General features: G+C 41.3%; 1 protein-coding gene across 2 annotated transcripts in view; it reads left to right on the top strand.

Annotated features, from left to right (window-relative positions):
• Positions 1 to 12,144, top strand: part of UBA6 (ubiquitin like modifier activating enzyme 6) — a 43,134-nt gene extending 30,990 nt beyond the window's left edge. Inside the window, exons 24-33 of one of the 2 annotated variants that reach the window (XM_060282244.1) lie at positions 249 to 300; positions 398 to 461; positions 2,460 to 2,529; positions 3,241 to 3,312; positions 5,285 to 5,402; positions 5,924 to 6,117; positions 6,562 to 6,689; positions 6,980 to 7,067; positions 7,741 to 7,835; positions 9,083 to 12,144. In XM_060282244.1, the coding sequence (XP_060138227.1) occupies positions 249 to 300; positions 398 to 461; positions 2,460 to 2,529; positions 3,241 to 3,312; positions 5,285 to 5,402; positions 5,924 to 6,117; positions 6,562 to 6,689; positions 6,980 to 7,067; positions 7,741 to 7,835; positions 9,083 to 9,218 (1,017 nt within the window). In that variant the 3' untranslated portion in view covers positions 9,219 to 12,144. The remainder of the gene's footprint in view (positions 1 to 248; positions 301 to 397; positions 462 to 2,459; positions 2,530 to 3,240; positions 3,313 to 5,284; positions 5,403 to 5,923; positions 6,118 to 6,561; positions 6,690 to 6,979; positions 7,068 to 7,740; positions 7,836 to 9,082) is intronic. The other variant, XM_035135098.2, reaches the window with a different exon arrangement.
• Positions 12,145 to 13,857: the final 1,713 nt, after the last annotated feature.

The following is a 13,857-nucleotide window of genomic DNA, read 5'->3' as shown; positions in this document are numbered from 1 at the left end:
TTGCTACCTGCAATATTCTGTGTGGGTCATTGTACAGAACTCAAAACAATTTTGCATAGGGACAAATTTGCCAGGAAGTGTTTTAGAACTGAATATTTTAATAGCTAATGAGAATGCTTTCTGCCTTTCTGTTAAAAATAAGGTTGGCTTTAGAGCAGCAGAATGAATTGCAAGGTTTCGGTAATGTGAACAAATGCTGATGTATGTTATCTCACTACAGTACACTGAGAGTATTTCTTCCCATCTAGGCACTCCAGTTACTTCATTCGTTTCCCATTGACACACGATTAAAAGATGGCAGTAAGTACAGTAAAAGTTTAAATTAATTTTGATATGATTGATGTATTTTTAACTTCACTGCTTTTAAGATTCAAAATGCTTTCTTTCAAACCACCAGGTTTATTTTGGCAGTCACCAAAGAGACCACCTTTCCCGATACAGTTTGATATCAACGATCCTTTGTGAGTAAATCTCTCTCTTTAGAATTTGTTATTGTAAGGGGCAAATAACTTCACATGATATGTTTGTGGGCATATTGGTACTCATATAAAAGGTGTGTTATTAGACGATCTCTTCAAAGAAGATGTCCGGAAAACCTATATGGCCTTTAGAATAAATCTGTTGACTCCTCTAATCTGAAACCCACCCACATGAAATAATGCGTAATTTTGTGACTTGTTTCCTTTTGGCAGCAGTTTTTTCTTTGAGTATTTGCCATACATCAAACTTTGGAGATCTCCATGAGAGTTGCCTCATGTGCATGTTAGTTTATGCTGTCCCCCCCCCCCCCCCCGTTTTCTTGTTGGCGCTTTCCACGCAAAACTCCAGATCAACTTTAGCCAGCATTTTGGGAATTGTTGTAAGCATCTACTAAGAATGACAGTTCGAATTGAACATTATCAATTCCTGAGCAAAATAGATATTGACTGCACATTTCTACTTCCAAGTCTTACATTACCCCTTTCCTCTCTGCTTTCCGACAATCAACATCTCCATATGAAAACTGGCAAACCTTCACTGTGCTCCCAGTCTCTGTATGATCCACAGTGAGTTCTGAAGGATCCCTGTACAGTGGAACCTCAGTTTATGAACACCTTGGTTTACGAATTTTCAGTTTACGAACTCCGCGGACCATCTGGAACAGATTAATTCACTTTCCATTACTTTCAATGGGAAAGTTCGCTTCAGTTTATGAACAGACTTCTGGAACCAATTACACCCATGCTTTGGGTTAAGTACGCCTCAGGTTGAGTACTCCGCGGACCCTTCTGGAACGGATTAATCCACTTTCCATTATTTTCAATGGGAAAGTTCGCTTCAGTTTATGAACGCTTCAGTTTAAGTACTCCGCGGACCATCTGGAACAGATTAATCCACTTTCCATTACTTTCAATGAGAAAGTTCGCTTCAGTTTATGAACAGACTTCCGGAACCAATTGTGTTCATAAACCGAGGTACCACTGTAGTGTGGTTTTGCATTCCTTCAGAAGCAGTGCCAGGGCCTGCAGCTCATAAACTCTCCTTTTGCTTCATTTAGAAGAAGAGTGGAAGTACAGGCAGTCTACATTTTGGGTCTCGAATATTAGCACTTCCTAGCAATGTCAAGTTCCTAAAGAAGGTTCTCTGCCACTCTTATTTTGGACTACGCAGTTCTGCTCCCTCTGTTTGTCACTTTTATCTTTTATGTGTGCTGCATATTTAGCAGGCAATTTCCTTTAGTTCTTCCTCCCAGCTTTGTGACTTCTGCCAGACTCTTCCTTATACAGTATAACCTCGGTTTGCGACCGCCTCCGTTTACGACAAACTCGGCGAGCGACCGCTGCAGACGCGGAAGTATTTATATCCGGGTTCCGCGCGCGCAGATGTGCAGAAGCGATCTGCACAGCGCATGCGCAGAAGCGCTCTATCGGCGCTTCGCGCACGCACAGAAGCATGCCTTCGGCGAACGACGAACTCGGGGAGCGACCGGCTCCCCGGAATGGATCGTCATCATCAACCGAGGTACCACTGTACCTTGAATAGCATCCTCCTCAGTCAGGTCATACCATTCTGCACCTCCCATCTTTCCCCAGCAATTTCTCTTCACTTTTTAAAAAGAATTCATCATAATTAGATGGGTGTACTCTGACCTCACACTTCTGCATTCTATACATTACAGACTATAGGTAATTCCTACGTATATGTTCATAGTTGTAGTCTGAAGTGATTTGTTAGGTGAAATTTATCTGAAGTAGGTGTATCCTGAATTTTTGTCATTTAAAAGCAAACACGCTAAGCAGGTAAGCATTTTCTCAAAAGCAACCTTGCCCCCTGCTCTCTCAGCCCCTCTGCTTCACCTGCTCAGTGAATTTCTTCTCCTTCCCACCCTCCCACTGAGGACAGCTGTTAGCTAGGTTTGCAGTATATCTGAAAGCAGGCAAATGGATTAAAAACCCACCCTGATCTCATTTTTCCTCCAGGCACTACAGCTTCATACTGAGTACAGCAAAATTATTTGCAGTTATTTACTGTATCCCTTTTACAGAAAAGGTAAGCCTTCGGTTGGAGGGTGTAGAATTTGCACTGTTTGGCTCTCTGTGTTAATTTTTCAGCATCCTTTGATAAGTGAAGCGTTTTTGTTACAAAGGGAAAATATACTCCAAAATCCAACTTTTAGGCAAAGCATTACTCCTGCTACTGGCAGTGACTGAATGTAGTACCTTCAGGAATCTTCAGTATATCCAAAGATGATTTGAATAAGTTATGAGAGCTATATCCCTCCTCTATGAATTATTCTTCCTGATATTTCACTTTGATAGAATTCTTTCTTGCAACGTATTTTGGCAGATGCATTGAAATCTAATCTTGTTGCCTGGACTATTGAAATTTGTATCCTGGTCCATCTCTACTTTTAATAATGCATTTGCAAAGTAACTTAAAATCAATGCAAAATTGACTTCCCTTGGTGTATATTTATGTGTCTGGTGTGAAAGCGATATCCATTAGTCCATATTTATTCGTTCACATGCATTTTTTTTTAAGAAAATGAGTTTTATTTGGAATGTAAGGTATACAAGGTTCAGCGTTTGTAGAAACGTTTGCTAGGAAATGTTCATGAGCCACACGGTTGATAAGTTATAGCTTCCTTGGCTGTTTATTGGGATAAGTGGATTCTTAATTAGTTTTGGTTTAAAGTTGAAGAGCAGAGGATGCGTGGTTTCATCAATTCATGCTAACTGGTGCTGTTTTAACAAAACACAGGATATGTCAGAAGAAACCGTTTTAAAGATAATTTCTGGACTGAGGATTCAAGAGTTTCGGCCTTCTAACAAAGTAAGCTCATTTAAATAATGTTCCTCTTCACCTCTTCCCCTTTTCCTGATGATCAGTTATTTATTCATCCTACGCATGATGTTCTGCAGGCTGCTTCCTAGTTCTCCAGTATTGTAGCATTTGCCATTAACTCACTGCTCTCTCTTGGCTTCTGGCTTACCTTTATAGGGTGGCTGTAAACATTATGACCATGTAATTCAGGCATAGGCAGCCTCGGCCCTTCTCATGTTTTAGGACTACAATTCCCATCATCCCTGACCACTGGTCCTGTTAGCTAGGGGTCATGGGAGTTGTAGTCCCAAAACATCTGGAGGGCTGAGGTTGCCTATGCTTGATGTAATTTGTGCCAGGGCTTGGAATACTCTAAAGCAGGGGAGAGGAAGCTGTGGCCCTTTAGATGTTGTTGGACTCCAACTCCCATCAGCCCCAGCCAGCATGCCCAATTGTCAGAGATGAGCAAAGTTGTAGTCTGGCAACATCTGGATGGCCACAAGCTCCCCGTCCCTCTTTTACAAGCGTTTCCATACTAATATTTAGCATGCAGATATTTTCAGCTTTTCGGTTAAATGCTTACTAAAATTGATGCAAGAATCTGTAAAACTAACTTTAATAATAAAAAGTAATGTATATTTCTTTAGTGTAGACCTGGTTTTCTTTGCGCAAAGCTCCTCCTTCGGTGGTATAGTCTTAGGAAACATGTTTCCAAAAATTGTCGGAGACATGTGCTGGAAAGGTACTGTTTGTGCCAAATCCCACATTTACAGAAAGTATTAGACTCTGTTTAAGTGCACATGCAGTTCTCCCTTAAGTTTCTAATTGTAGGCTCATAGTTTCCATCTATGTTTGTACTGTTGATTTTTATTGTTTATGTGTTGTTTAGTCGTCTTAGTCGTGTTTGACTCTCCGTGACCCCATGAACCAGAGCATGCCTTTGAAACTTTCACTTTCTTCTTAAAGCTTCTCCTTTTTAAATGTCCATGTAGTTTTCTTGGCAAAATACTGGAGTGGTTTGCCAGTTCCTTCTCCAGGTGGATCACATATAGTCTAAACTCTTGGCTATGACCTGTCCGTCTTGGGTGGCCCTGCACAGCATAGCTCATAGCTTCTCTGAGTTATTCAAGCCCCTTCACCATGACAAGGCAGTGATCCATGAAGCGGACTGCTGATTTTTAGACAGAGTTAATAAGCTGCTTTAGTATCCCTTCAAAATGTGGTGTTTTAGAACATCTGTTGGTCACTTCTGGACTGTGGACCTGATTGGGCCCAGTAAGGGTCCCAGTATGGCCCATAAGGCCATTTTCCTCCAAGCCATGCTCACCTCCTTCCCCCCTGCCTCACGCCGGCACATGATCTCAGATATATGACTGGAGCCTTTGACATAGCTGCAAAGGAAGAATCATGAGAGCCTTAAAGGCTTGAAGTTGGTGCTTTGTAAATTGCAAAGCATAGCTCTGGGGTGTAGCTGATCCCTGATGAAATTTAGGCTTGAAGTTGGTGCCAGCCAGCTAATTGGCAGTGACTTAAAGCTTGCTTGGATCAGCTACACCTGGGATTTTTTGACTGGAAACTCTGGAATGTATCTGATCCAAGTAGGGCTTGAAATTATCAGCAATGTTGCCAAGCCCCACTTGGATTGGCTGGGGAGATGTTCCTTTGCAGTTCAAGCCACATTTCAAGTGAAAAATGGGTCATCTGGTGTCAAGGTGATGACAGGTGATTGACAGGTGAGTCAAAGTGGCTGCCAGAGTGGGGGACCTCAGGATCCAGGCCACCAGGCTGAAAATGTTCCCTCATTTTACATAATATTGCAACTAAAAAATACAGGTTTTCTCTATTTGACAAAAACGTTGCTTATTGATGAATAAACAATGCAGGGCAAGCATATATTTCAATCTGCTTCAATAAATCAAGGTATTGTACAGAAATAGATTCATACACTAACATTTATTCTATTTACTTTTGATGTTCTCAGGTTGTACAAACAGATGAAACAGTGAGAAAACCAGATCCCATTCCGATAAGCAGTGAGGATGAAAGGAATGCTGTTCTTCAATTGGAGACTGCGATATTGGCCAATGAAGCTACAAAAAGTGAGTATTAATTATTAGATATTTATTTATTTATTTTATAATTAAAAAAACATTTATTCAAAGGTTACAATACAATACATTTTCAATCAATGTATTTATATCAGATCCTTTTAGTTCAGATAGAACCATTAGCTCAAATAGAATCACTCAAGGCAGAGAATATCAACATGAGCACATTAAACTCATAACATACTGAACAGATAAGCAGGATAGGTGGGAATACAGGAGACCAAGGAATGTAATTAAAGGGAACCCAGACTGCAAAATGAAATAAATGGTTACTTAGGCCAAGCATATCTAATGATAGCACCAGGTGAGCCTCCCTGAGTACCAAAATGGGCTAATATAATCTACTCACAAGATGGAGAAGGCTTTCATTGAACCGAACTAACAGTGTATTTCATTAAATTGCATTGCAGGGTGTTGGACTAGCTGACCCTTGGCACTTCTTCCAATTCAATGATTCTGTGAATTAAAATACCACAGATTCCTAAACAATGAATTAATTTGTTTCTGAACAGATGATTTACAAATGAAGGAACTTGCTTTTGAAAAGGATGATGACAGTAATGGGCACATAGACTTCATAACAGCAGCTTCAAATTTGCGAGCCAAAATGTATAACATTGAACCAGCAGATCGACTCAAAACAAAACGGATTGCTGGAAAGATTATCCCTGCCATTGCAACTTCCACAGCGGCTGTGTCTGGCTTGGTGAGTGAGGGCGCATTTTTCACGAATGCTAGCTTCCGTTCTGGATTGGCCAAACGTTACAAGGCAGAAGGCTCTTTTCTTTCTATTAGCAATGTTAGTTTGTCATGGGACTAGAAGGTAGTCTCGTTTTAATTCTTGATGGAGACAGCGTGTCAGCTGTAGGAAAGAGGTGATATAAGCAATTTATGGGGTGGGAAAATGGAAACATTTGCTGCAGTTTTTCCTGGTTATCACATATTCCTTCATAACAGTAATGGATTAAAGAGAAGCCTGGGACATGCTGTTGGGTTTAAATTCAGAGATTTTTTTTCTGATCTTCCAGACTGATTCCAGACTACTTTGGTTCATGTTGCATATTGTACAGATCAGAACAGCTACATCTTTTTTAGTTCTGTTTTTGTTAGCTACTGCAAAGTTTTTCTACTTCTTACATTTCTTCCCTAGGTTGCTTTGGAATTGATCAAAATTGTGGGTGGCTACCCCTTTGAAGCATACAAAAACTGCTTTTTCAACTTGGCCATTCCAATAATTGTCTTCACAGAAACAGCTGAAGTGAGAAAAACTGAAATAAGGTAAATACCACATATGAAGGATTCCGCAATGGGGTGTATTCAAGTAGCAGATTTTGGCAGGTGGTACATCTGGGTTGATGATGACTCCTGGCTATACAGGCATCAAATTGACACCCACGAGCATGGACATTTATAGGAAAGTGACCTGTTTGCTCTTTTGCTATGCTTTGTGGTGGGAAGCTTGTGTCCAACTTGTCACATTATTAGTTATTGCTGATGTTAAATTATTGAAAAATGTGCTGCAGCACAGTGTCATGGATAAAGTGTTTTACATTCTTGCTCTCTGACAGAAATGGGATATCTTTTACAATCTGGGATCGATGGACTATTTATGGGAAAGATGATTTCACACTCTTGGACTTCATAAATGCTGTCAAAGTAAGCTATTTGTGATAAATAAGCAGTAGAAACAGATGGAGGAGATAGTGTTGCTGTTTCTCGTTCTGGTGGATTGCAGTGTGGTGTACAGCCCATAGAATTTACTACTTTACAAAAGTTGTAATCCATTCTGTCTATGGAGGTTCATATTCTGTAGCATATGGAGTGGGGGAACATGAGCATACTGTAAAGCCATGGTAGGCAGACTTCAGGCATGTCAGTTCTACTTCATTTTTTTACTGGAACTTTTGGTTCTTCCTAGAGAACTGCCACCTAGCATCCACAAGCAGAAAATGCAGATTCTCAGTCCCCTGTCTGCCTCCTATCCAGATGGTTCTGTTTCTTTTCCCTCATTTCTAGCATTGCTTTTTTTTACTGTTTTGTGTCTTCCTTCCCTTTGTATTTGCTTATTGTTGTGTTGGTGAGTGTGACTGTTTTTAGAGCATTTTCACTTTTTTCTTTCACACAAGTCCTTCTCTCGCTTTCCCCCTTAAGGGTTTTTTTGGGGGGGTCTTCCTGTCCCCTGATTTTATTTGAGGTAACAGAGTGGTTTTGTTTTTTCTCAAGTGCAGTCTGTTTTTTAAAAAATTAAACTCTCGTATCCCCTAAATTTCTAACCAGTTCACTTTCTGCACAGTATAGTTCCAAATATTGTTGTGTTTGTGTGTTACAGGAGAAATACGGAATTGAGCCAACTATGGTGGTTCAGGGAGTTAAAATGCTGTATGTTCCTGTAATGCCTGGACATGTCAAAAGATTAAAGCTGACGTAAGTATTAACTGACGTAAGTATTAAGTATTAACTATAGGGACGCGGGTGGCGCTATGGTCTAAACCACAGAGCCTAGGGCTTGCCGATCAGAAGGTCGGTGGTTTGAATCCCCGTGACGGGGTGAGCTCCCATTGCTCGGTCCCTAGCAGTTCAAAAGCACGTCAAAGTGCAAGTAGATAAATAGGCACCGCTCCGGTGGGAAGGTAAACGGCGTTTCCATGTGCTGCTCTGGTTCACCAGAAGCGGCTTAGTCATGCTGGCCACATGACCCGGAAGCTGTCTGCGGACAAACGCCCGGCTCCCTTGGCCAGTAAAACTAGATGAGCGCTGCAACCACAGAGTCGTCCGCAACTGGACTTAATGGTCAGGGGTCCCTTTACCTTTACCTAAGTATTAACTAAATAATAAAGCTGAAGAGGGTATGCAGTGTATTAGCTCACAGATAGCATGATTCTTCCCAGATCTTGTTTGGTGCATGCTCTGTCAGCTTGTTCATTGAGGATCTGATTCTGAATGGCAGAGGTTTTCCAATTCACCACCCTGGTATTTTGAACAGCAGTATTTTAAGTACTGGCATGGCAGTTATGGGTGCCTCAGATGAGAGAAGGGCTAGAGAGGAGGGTAGCCCAATATTACTTAAGCCACCTTCTATTCATCTTGCTAGTCACATCCCTTTGCCATATCTCCTCCTCTGTGCATACTGAATCACAGCGTCTTGCCCTTCCCAGTTGCATCACTTGCCCAAACACATAACAAAAGCAGGACAGCAAGAAATGAAAACTTAATTAACCCAATTCTCCTCCCTAGCCCCACAATTCATATTAAGAGCATATAAAAATGGCAAAGATCCCTTAGGAACACAGATCTGATTCCCTGCTATGAAGCAGAGCTGCCCTGGGAAATACTGAGCCCTTCCTCAAGTCAGCGAGGAAAGTGCCTCCTCTCCTTCCATATGGGATTGGCAGTCCAAAGGGATGAAGAACACCCTGTCATCTGCCTTGGAGAAGTGCTGTGACCTTTTATAGATTTATTTTATTAATCAACACCTTATTAATCAACTTTAGCTATCTCCCTTCTAGACCTGTGGTGTCTTGGAATGCAGGACTTGCCAGATCCAGATTTGTTGCATCTTTAACAAGTTCTCTCATATGGGTTGCAATTTGAATTTGTTTGTGGTACTTCAGGAGAGCTTGGTTCATTTATGATGCGCTGCTGATACTTGATTTTTGTATCCTGTCTTGTAGGATGCAAAAACTTGTGAAACCAGCAGCGAATAAGAGGTATGTGGACCTTACAGTATCATTTGCTCCAGAAACAGATGGTGAAGAAGACTTGCCGGGACCACCAGTTCGATACTATTTTGCCCACGAAAATAACTGATGCAGGCATACCGTTTACAGCATAGCAGGACCACATAAAAGGAGTGTGGCACCATTTTTAAATGGTACTATATACTTGGTGAAGCCTTAATTCAGAAACAAAACAGTGGAAACTTGTGAGATGTACTAAGGAGCTCCATAGCAAATCGGACTTGCAATTTCCTTGTATGTAGCATTTTCATAGCTATCTATACCTAAGGAGGATTAGAAGCTTGCTGGAAATGATGGTTCTTTTTGAAGAAAACACACTTATTAACCACTGCAGGAACACCAGAACTGCAATCATAAAATCTGATCACAGACACTGACCATTAAAGGAGGTAGCAGTTGAGATTTGAAGAAGCTGCCAATTTATACCATTCTAAAACTGATTTCTTTTCCTTTTGTTTTGTTTTAACCTGGCCCCTAAGCCAGTTCATCCTGCTGGTGTTCATTACAATAACACGGCTTTTCTCTCTCTTTCCCTTCTGATGCTGATAGCACATTTGAAATGTTGCTTTGGAATAGAATCATAGTGAGGAGAAGCTGAGCTCTTGTAAAGTTAGGTTTTATGTTTTTCTTAAAAAAAAAAATAATTATGTCTTTCCTTGTAAAGCAGAAACAACTCCAATTCTGTTCCAGGCATTCCTTTGTCAGAACGGCGATTGTCAGGGCTAGTTTGCTTTTTCATACTGGTTTTATTTAATAAGCTTGGTAATTCATTCTTTGTATGAAGAGTTTAGCCCTATACATTGATCCGAATTGAAAGTACAAGTGTGGGGCTTTTAGTTGAAACTTGTCAACTGCCACATCCTTCAACTGCCACCTAGAGTCAGAGAGAGAACACTTGGTGACAGAACCAAGCATTTTTACACCTTGATCTGCTTCAATCACATAGGAAGAAAGAGATGGGTCCTATTTTGGCAGTAAAAAGAATATACAATGGAAGGCATCCCTCTCTGGCCACTAGTTTTCTCCCTGCAAGCCCCTCACCCCCAAGTGTTTTGCTCTGAGTCAAGCTCACTTGCAATACTAGCCACAGACTGAGAAAGTAAGTCCGCAGTAACAAGAGGGTGTAGCAGTCTTTGCCCACACCACTTTTGTTGCTCAAAATTCAGCCCATCCACCTGCCGCATTCTTATGGAATAGGGCAGATCCAGGTTTAAACACACTGTTTACATACCCAGGATACTGAATTATGCCATCAGTGCTATTGTCTGACCACTGGCGCTACTTGGTTGCGTATTAGGGACCCCCCCCCCCATCAGCTTTTGAAGGTTTCACAAATGCTGGCCATAACTCAACATGGACCTTGGCATGCTTATGCCCAAATCAGGGGGCTTACATGTGTTCAGTTCTGTGTTGGGTTGTGACCTCTTATTTTAAAACCGCAAAAGCTTCCTGCCCGCCGCCACCACTTGGTGTGCCAGTTCTGTAAAGCATGTTAATATACATAATCAATTTCGCCTGAAATGAGTGATTAACAAAACAGTTTAGACAGCCACATTTAAATAGTCCTGTACAAAATATACTAGGAAGCAGAGAAAGAACTTCGGCCATAGTCTATATGAAATGGCAGTGTGCTGCATATACATAATGGCCCATTTTTTGCTTCCTCATCTGTGTAGCACTTGAAGGGTAATGCTGTTGCTTATCATCTTCTCTTCCTCTTATTCCCCTCCATGCTTTACTAGAGAAGTCAAATCCACATTCAACATTGTTAGTGCTTTTTAAAAAATCACCAGGTGTCTACAAAGGCTTCAGGCTGTGTCCCTAAAGTACTTCATCATGAGATACTTGGTTATATCAATATTTTCTGACATTACGACATACATTTTCTCCGGTTTCGTATTTCTATAGGCACATGAGTACCAAATACATTTTTCCATAAATATTTGGAAAATAGTCTTAAAATGTAATTAATGCTACACAATGTGTTTCCCCAAATATACAGATGATAGTTTATTATAATTTGTTATAGTTTATAATATTTGATTTGACAACTGGCTGATTAATTTATTTTAACAACAAATATTTCTTATGGTGGTGGGAGTTGGGGAGAGAAGATATACCATGTGACAGTGCGGCGTGGAGGGGTGCTGAAGCTTTTGTTTATGTTGCCATAGTGGCAATAGAGGTATATATTTCAAATAAAAGCTTTGATCTTTTTGTTTTAAATACTTTTGGAAAAGGCAAACTACCGTGAGCTCTGAAAGCTATAGAAGATGGGTAGAAATAAAACAAAGAATGGCTGTCATGAACTTCCAGTGGAATGCAATGAGTGTTTTTCACAATTTGGATGTGATCATGTCTTGTACTAGCATTTTAAAAATTATTATTATTATTATTATTATTATTAGTCTGTGGGGTTACTAATCAGTGTTCAAAAGTAAGAATGAGACTATCTTTGCATTTGCAAAATTGCATTTGATGTCATACATCAGTAGGCTTGAAACCGAAGAACCTTTTCCAGCAAGTCTTCCTTGCAGACCTTACAGTATAGAAAATTACAGAACAGGTAGCAAAAACAACACACAGATGTCCCTACCTGTTTCGCAGTCCGTTAGTCTTATCTTGAGGATTATTCTGCTCACATAAGTGATCTCAAAGAATGATTTCAGTTTAAGTAATATACACACACGGACTATACATTTCCACAGTTTGTGTTATCTATGAATTTATTTCAGTACATTTTGAAGTGGGAGTGGGGTTTGTGTACACAAGATATGATGTACAGCCAAAGCAGTTATGAAAACTGCTTTTTGTCTTTTTCATATTAAATGATTTGAAAACATACACTCAAAATGCACATGGTTTTGTCAATGGTTTCTAATAGGATACGTTGCCATATGAAGTGTGTGGATCATTGAAAATGCTTTTATAACTAGCAGTCCATGCAAAAAACCGGGCACGTCATCTTAAGGTGTGTGAACCTGAGATAATGCATTGGTGTGGGTGGGTGGGTATCATTCATAAGATCATTCCATAGCCAAAAGATCTGGGCAGGAATAAATACTTTAAGCCCCTTGTATTCCAGCTACATTTGGGCCCTTTTTGGGGGTGCGAGCCAGGGGTGAATTATACATGCACACTTTTGATTTCTGGGCCCTCTAGTCTAGAGAAACATTTATTTCTGATAGTGCACTTGTACCTGGTTATGTAGGGAGGGCTGTGGAGGCTGGTCTGTTCCACCACTGCTCCACCACTCAAGTCTAGCCCTCAGCTAGTCTTTGTCTTCCTGGCTTCTATCTTAAAGCTAGTCAGAAAAAGGCTCTGTGTTTCGTTGACTGGGTCTACTGTTGGGTCTCCCTGCCTTCCTGCCCTACCAGTTCCATTGGTCACCCACCACCACGGGGGGGGGGGCACATTTATACCAAGCAGCTGAAAATCATTGTGTTGTTCCTATGTTTTTTTTGTGCTGCTTTAATAGGGCATTGGCATCTTGTAGAGGAAACTCCTGTTTCCTTGGGTGAATGGTTTGTCCTGGCCCAAAACACATTTAGGCTTGGGCACTCCCAGTTACTTACATTTTTCTACACAGGTTGACTATTTTGTCTGTGCCAAGATGCCCTTGGCTGTGCCATGCACCCCCACAGGAAGCTCTGGGCCAGACGGGATGCATTGGCACCTGGTACACAACACTCTACTTGTTTACTTACGTGTACAATTTATCCTCATCCGAAGTATATTTTGGGGCGGACACACATTCATTGGCGCCATGTCTTTGTGATCATTTCAAAAGAACGGCCATCCTGATGATCAACTTCATTCTTGTGCTTGAACGTGTCCCCTGATTATTGCTGGCATCCATCTGTCTCGAGGGACAATGGAGTGTGCCTCTGGGGGTGAAGTTAAAACCACTGAGTTAGGAGTGAAGTGGTGTCCCTGGGGCACAAGCCTAGACATTGTGCATGGCGGTCCTGGGCTGCCCAGACGACAAGACACACACACACACACACACACACCCGGCCTTGGAAAGCAGAGCAAGACTTTTCTTGCTAGCTTGGCTGTAGGAGTTGCTGGAAGGAGGCGTACAAGGTGCCATCTAACCATCTTCGGGACTCTGCTCCGGATTTGGGTAGGGTCCACTCCTTAGCCAGAAAAGGCCTGAGACCAAGACATGTCCAGACACGTTACCTTATGCCAGCAATGCCCAAGGGTAACTGACGACGCTAGAATAAAAGACACAACACACGACCACATGAATGCAAAAGTTACTTTTATTAAAGGTCCTGTCTTACAAAATTATGCATAGCGTTAAGACAGGAAACACTGGACGCTTCACATAAATCCCCCCAACAGCCTCGCCTCCAGGAAAAACCTCTGTCTTCCCGTCAAATAAAGATAACCATTTTAACGCATCCACTTCCTGATGTAAGAAACAACCACTCAAGTCGTCTCACACATATTGAGGTGACAAAACAGCACACTTGCAACACCATTCTTTCCATGTCACCTGTGAATGCTGGGAAGGCATTATGAAGGGAGGGGGAGTGAAGGAGAAGGAAAAGCTTTTGATGTAAACTGTATAAAAGTCTGGAGATTCTTTGGTTCTGGCTTGCCTGTTTCCCCGCGTAACACGGTGAGAGCCTCGTGCAGCGGATCTTTTCTTTAATAAAGGTCAGGCATCGTTTTGCCGCTTTGCTTCAATTTTGCCTGCC

Source organism: Zootoca vivipara, chromosome 13 (genome assembly GCF_963506605.1).
Source record: "Zootoca vivipara chromosome 13, rZooViv1.1, whole genome shotgun sequence".
Lineage (NCBI taxonomy): Eukaryota > Metazoa > Chordata > Lepidosauria > Squamata > Lacertidae > Zootoca > Zootoca vivipara.
Note: the sequence above shows the minus strand (reverse complement) of the source record. Positions and strands in the feature narration are given on the sequence as shown.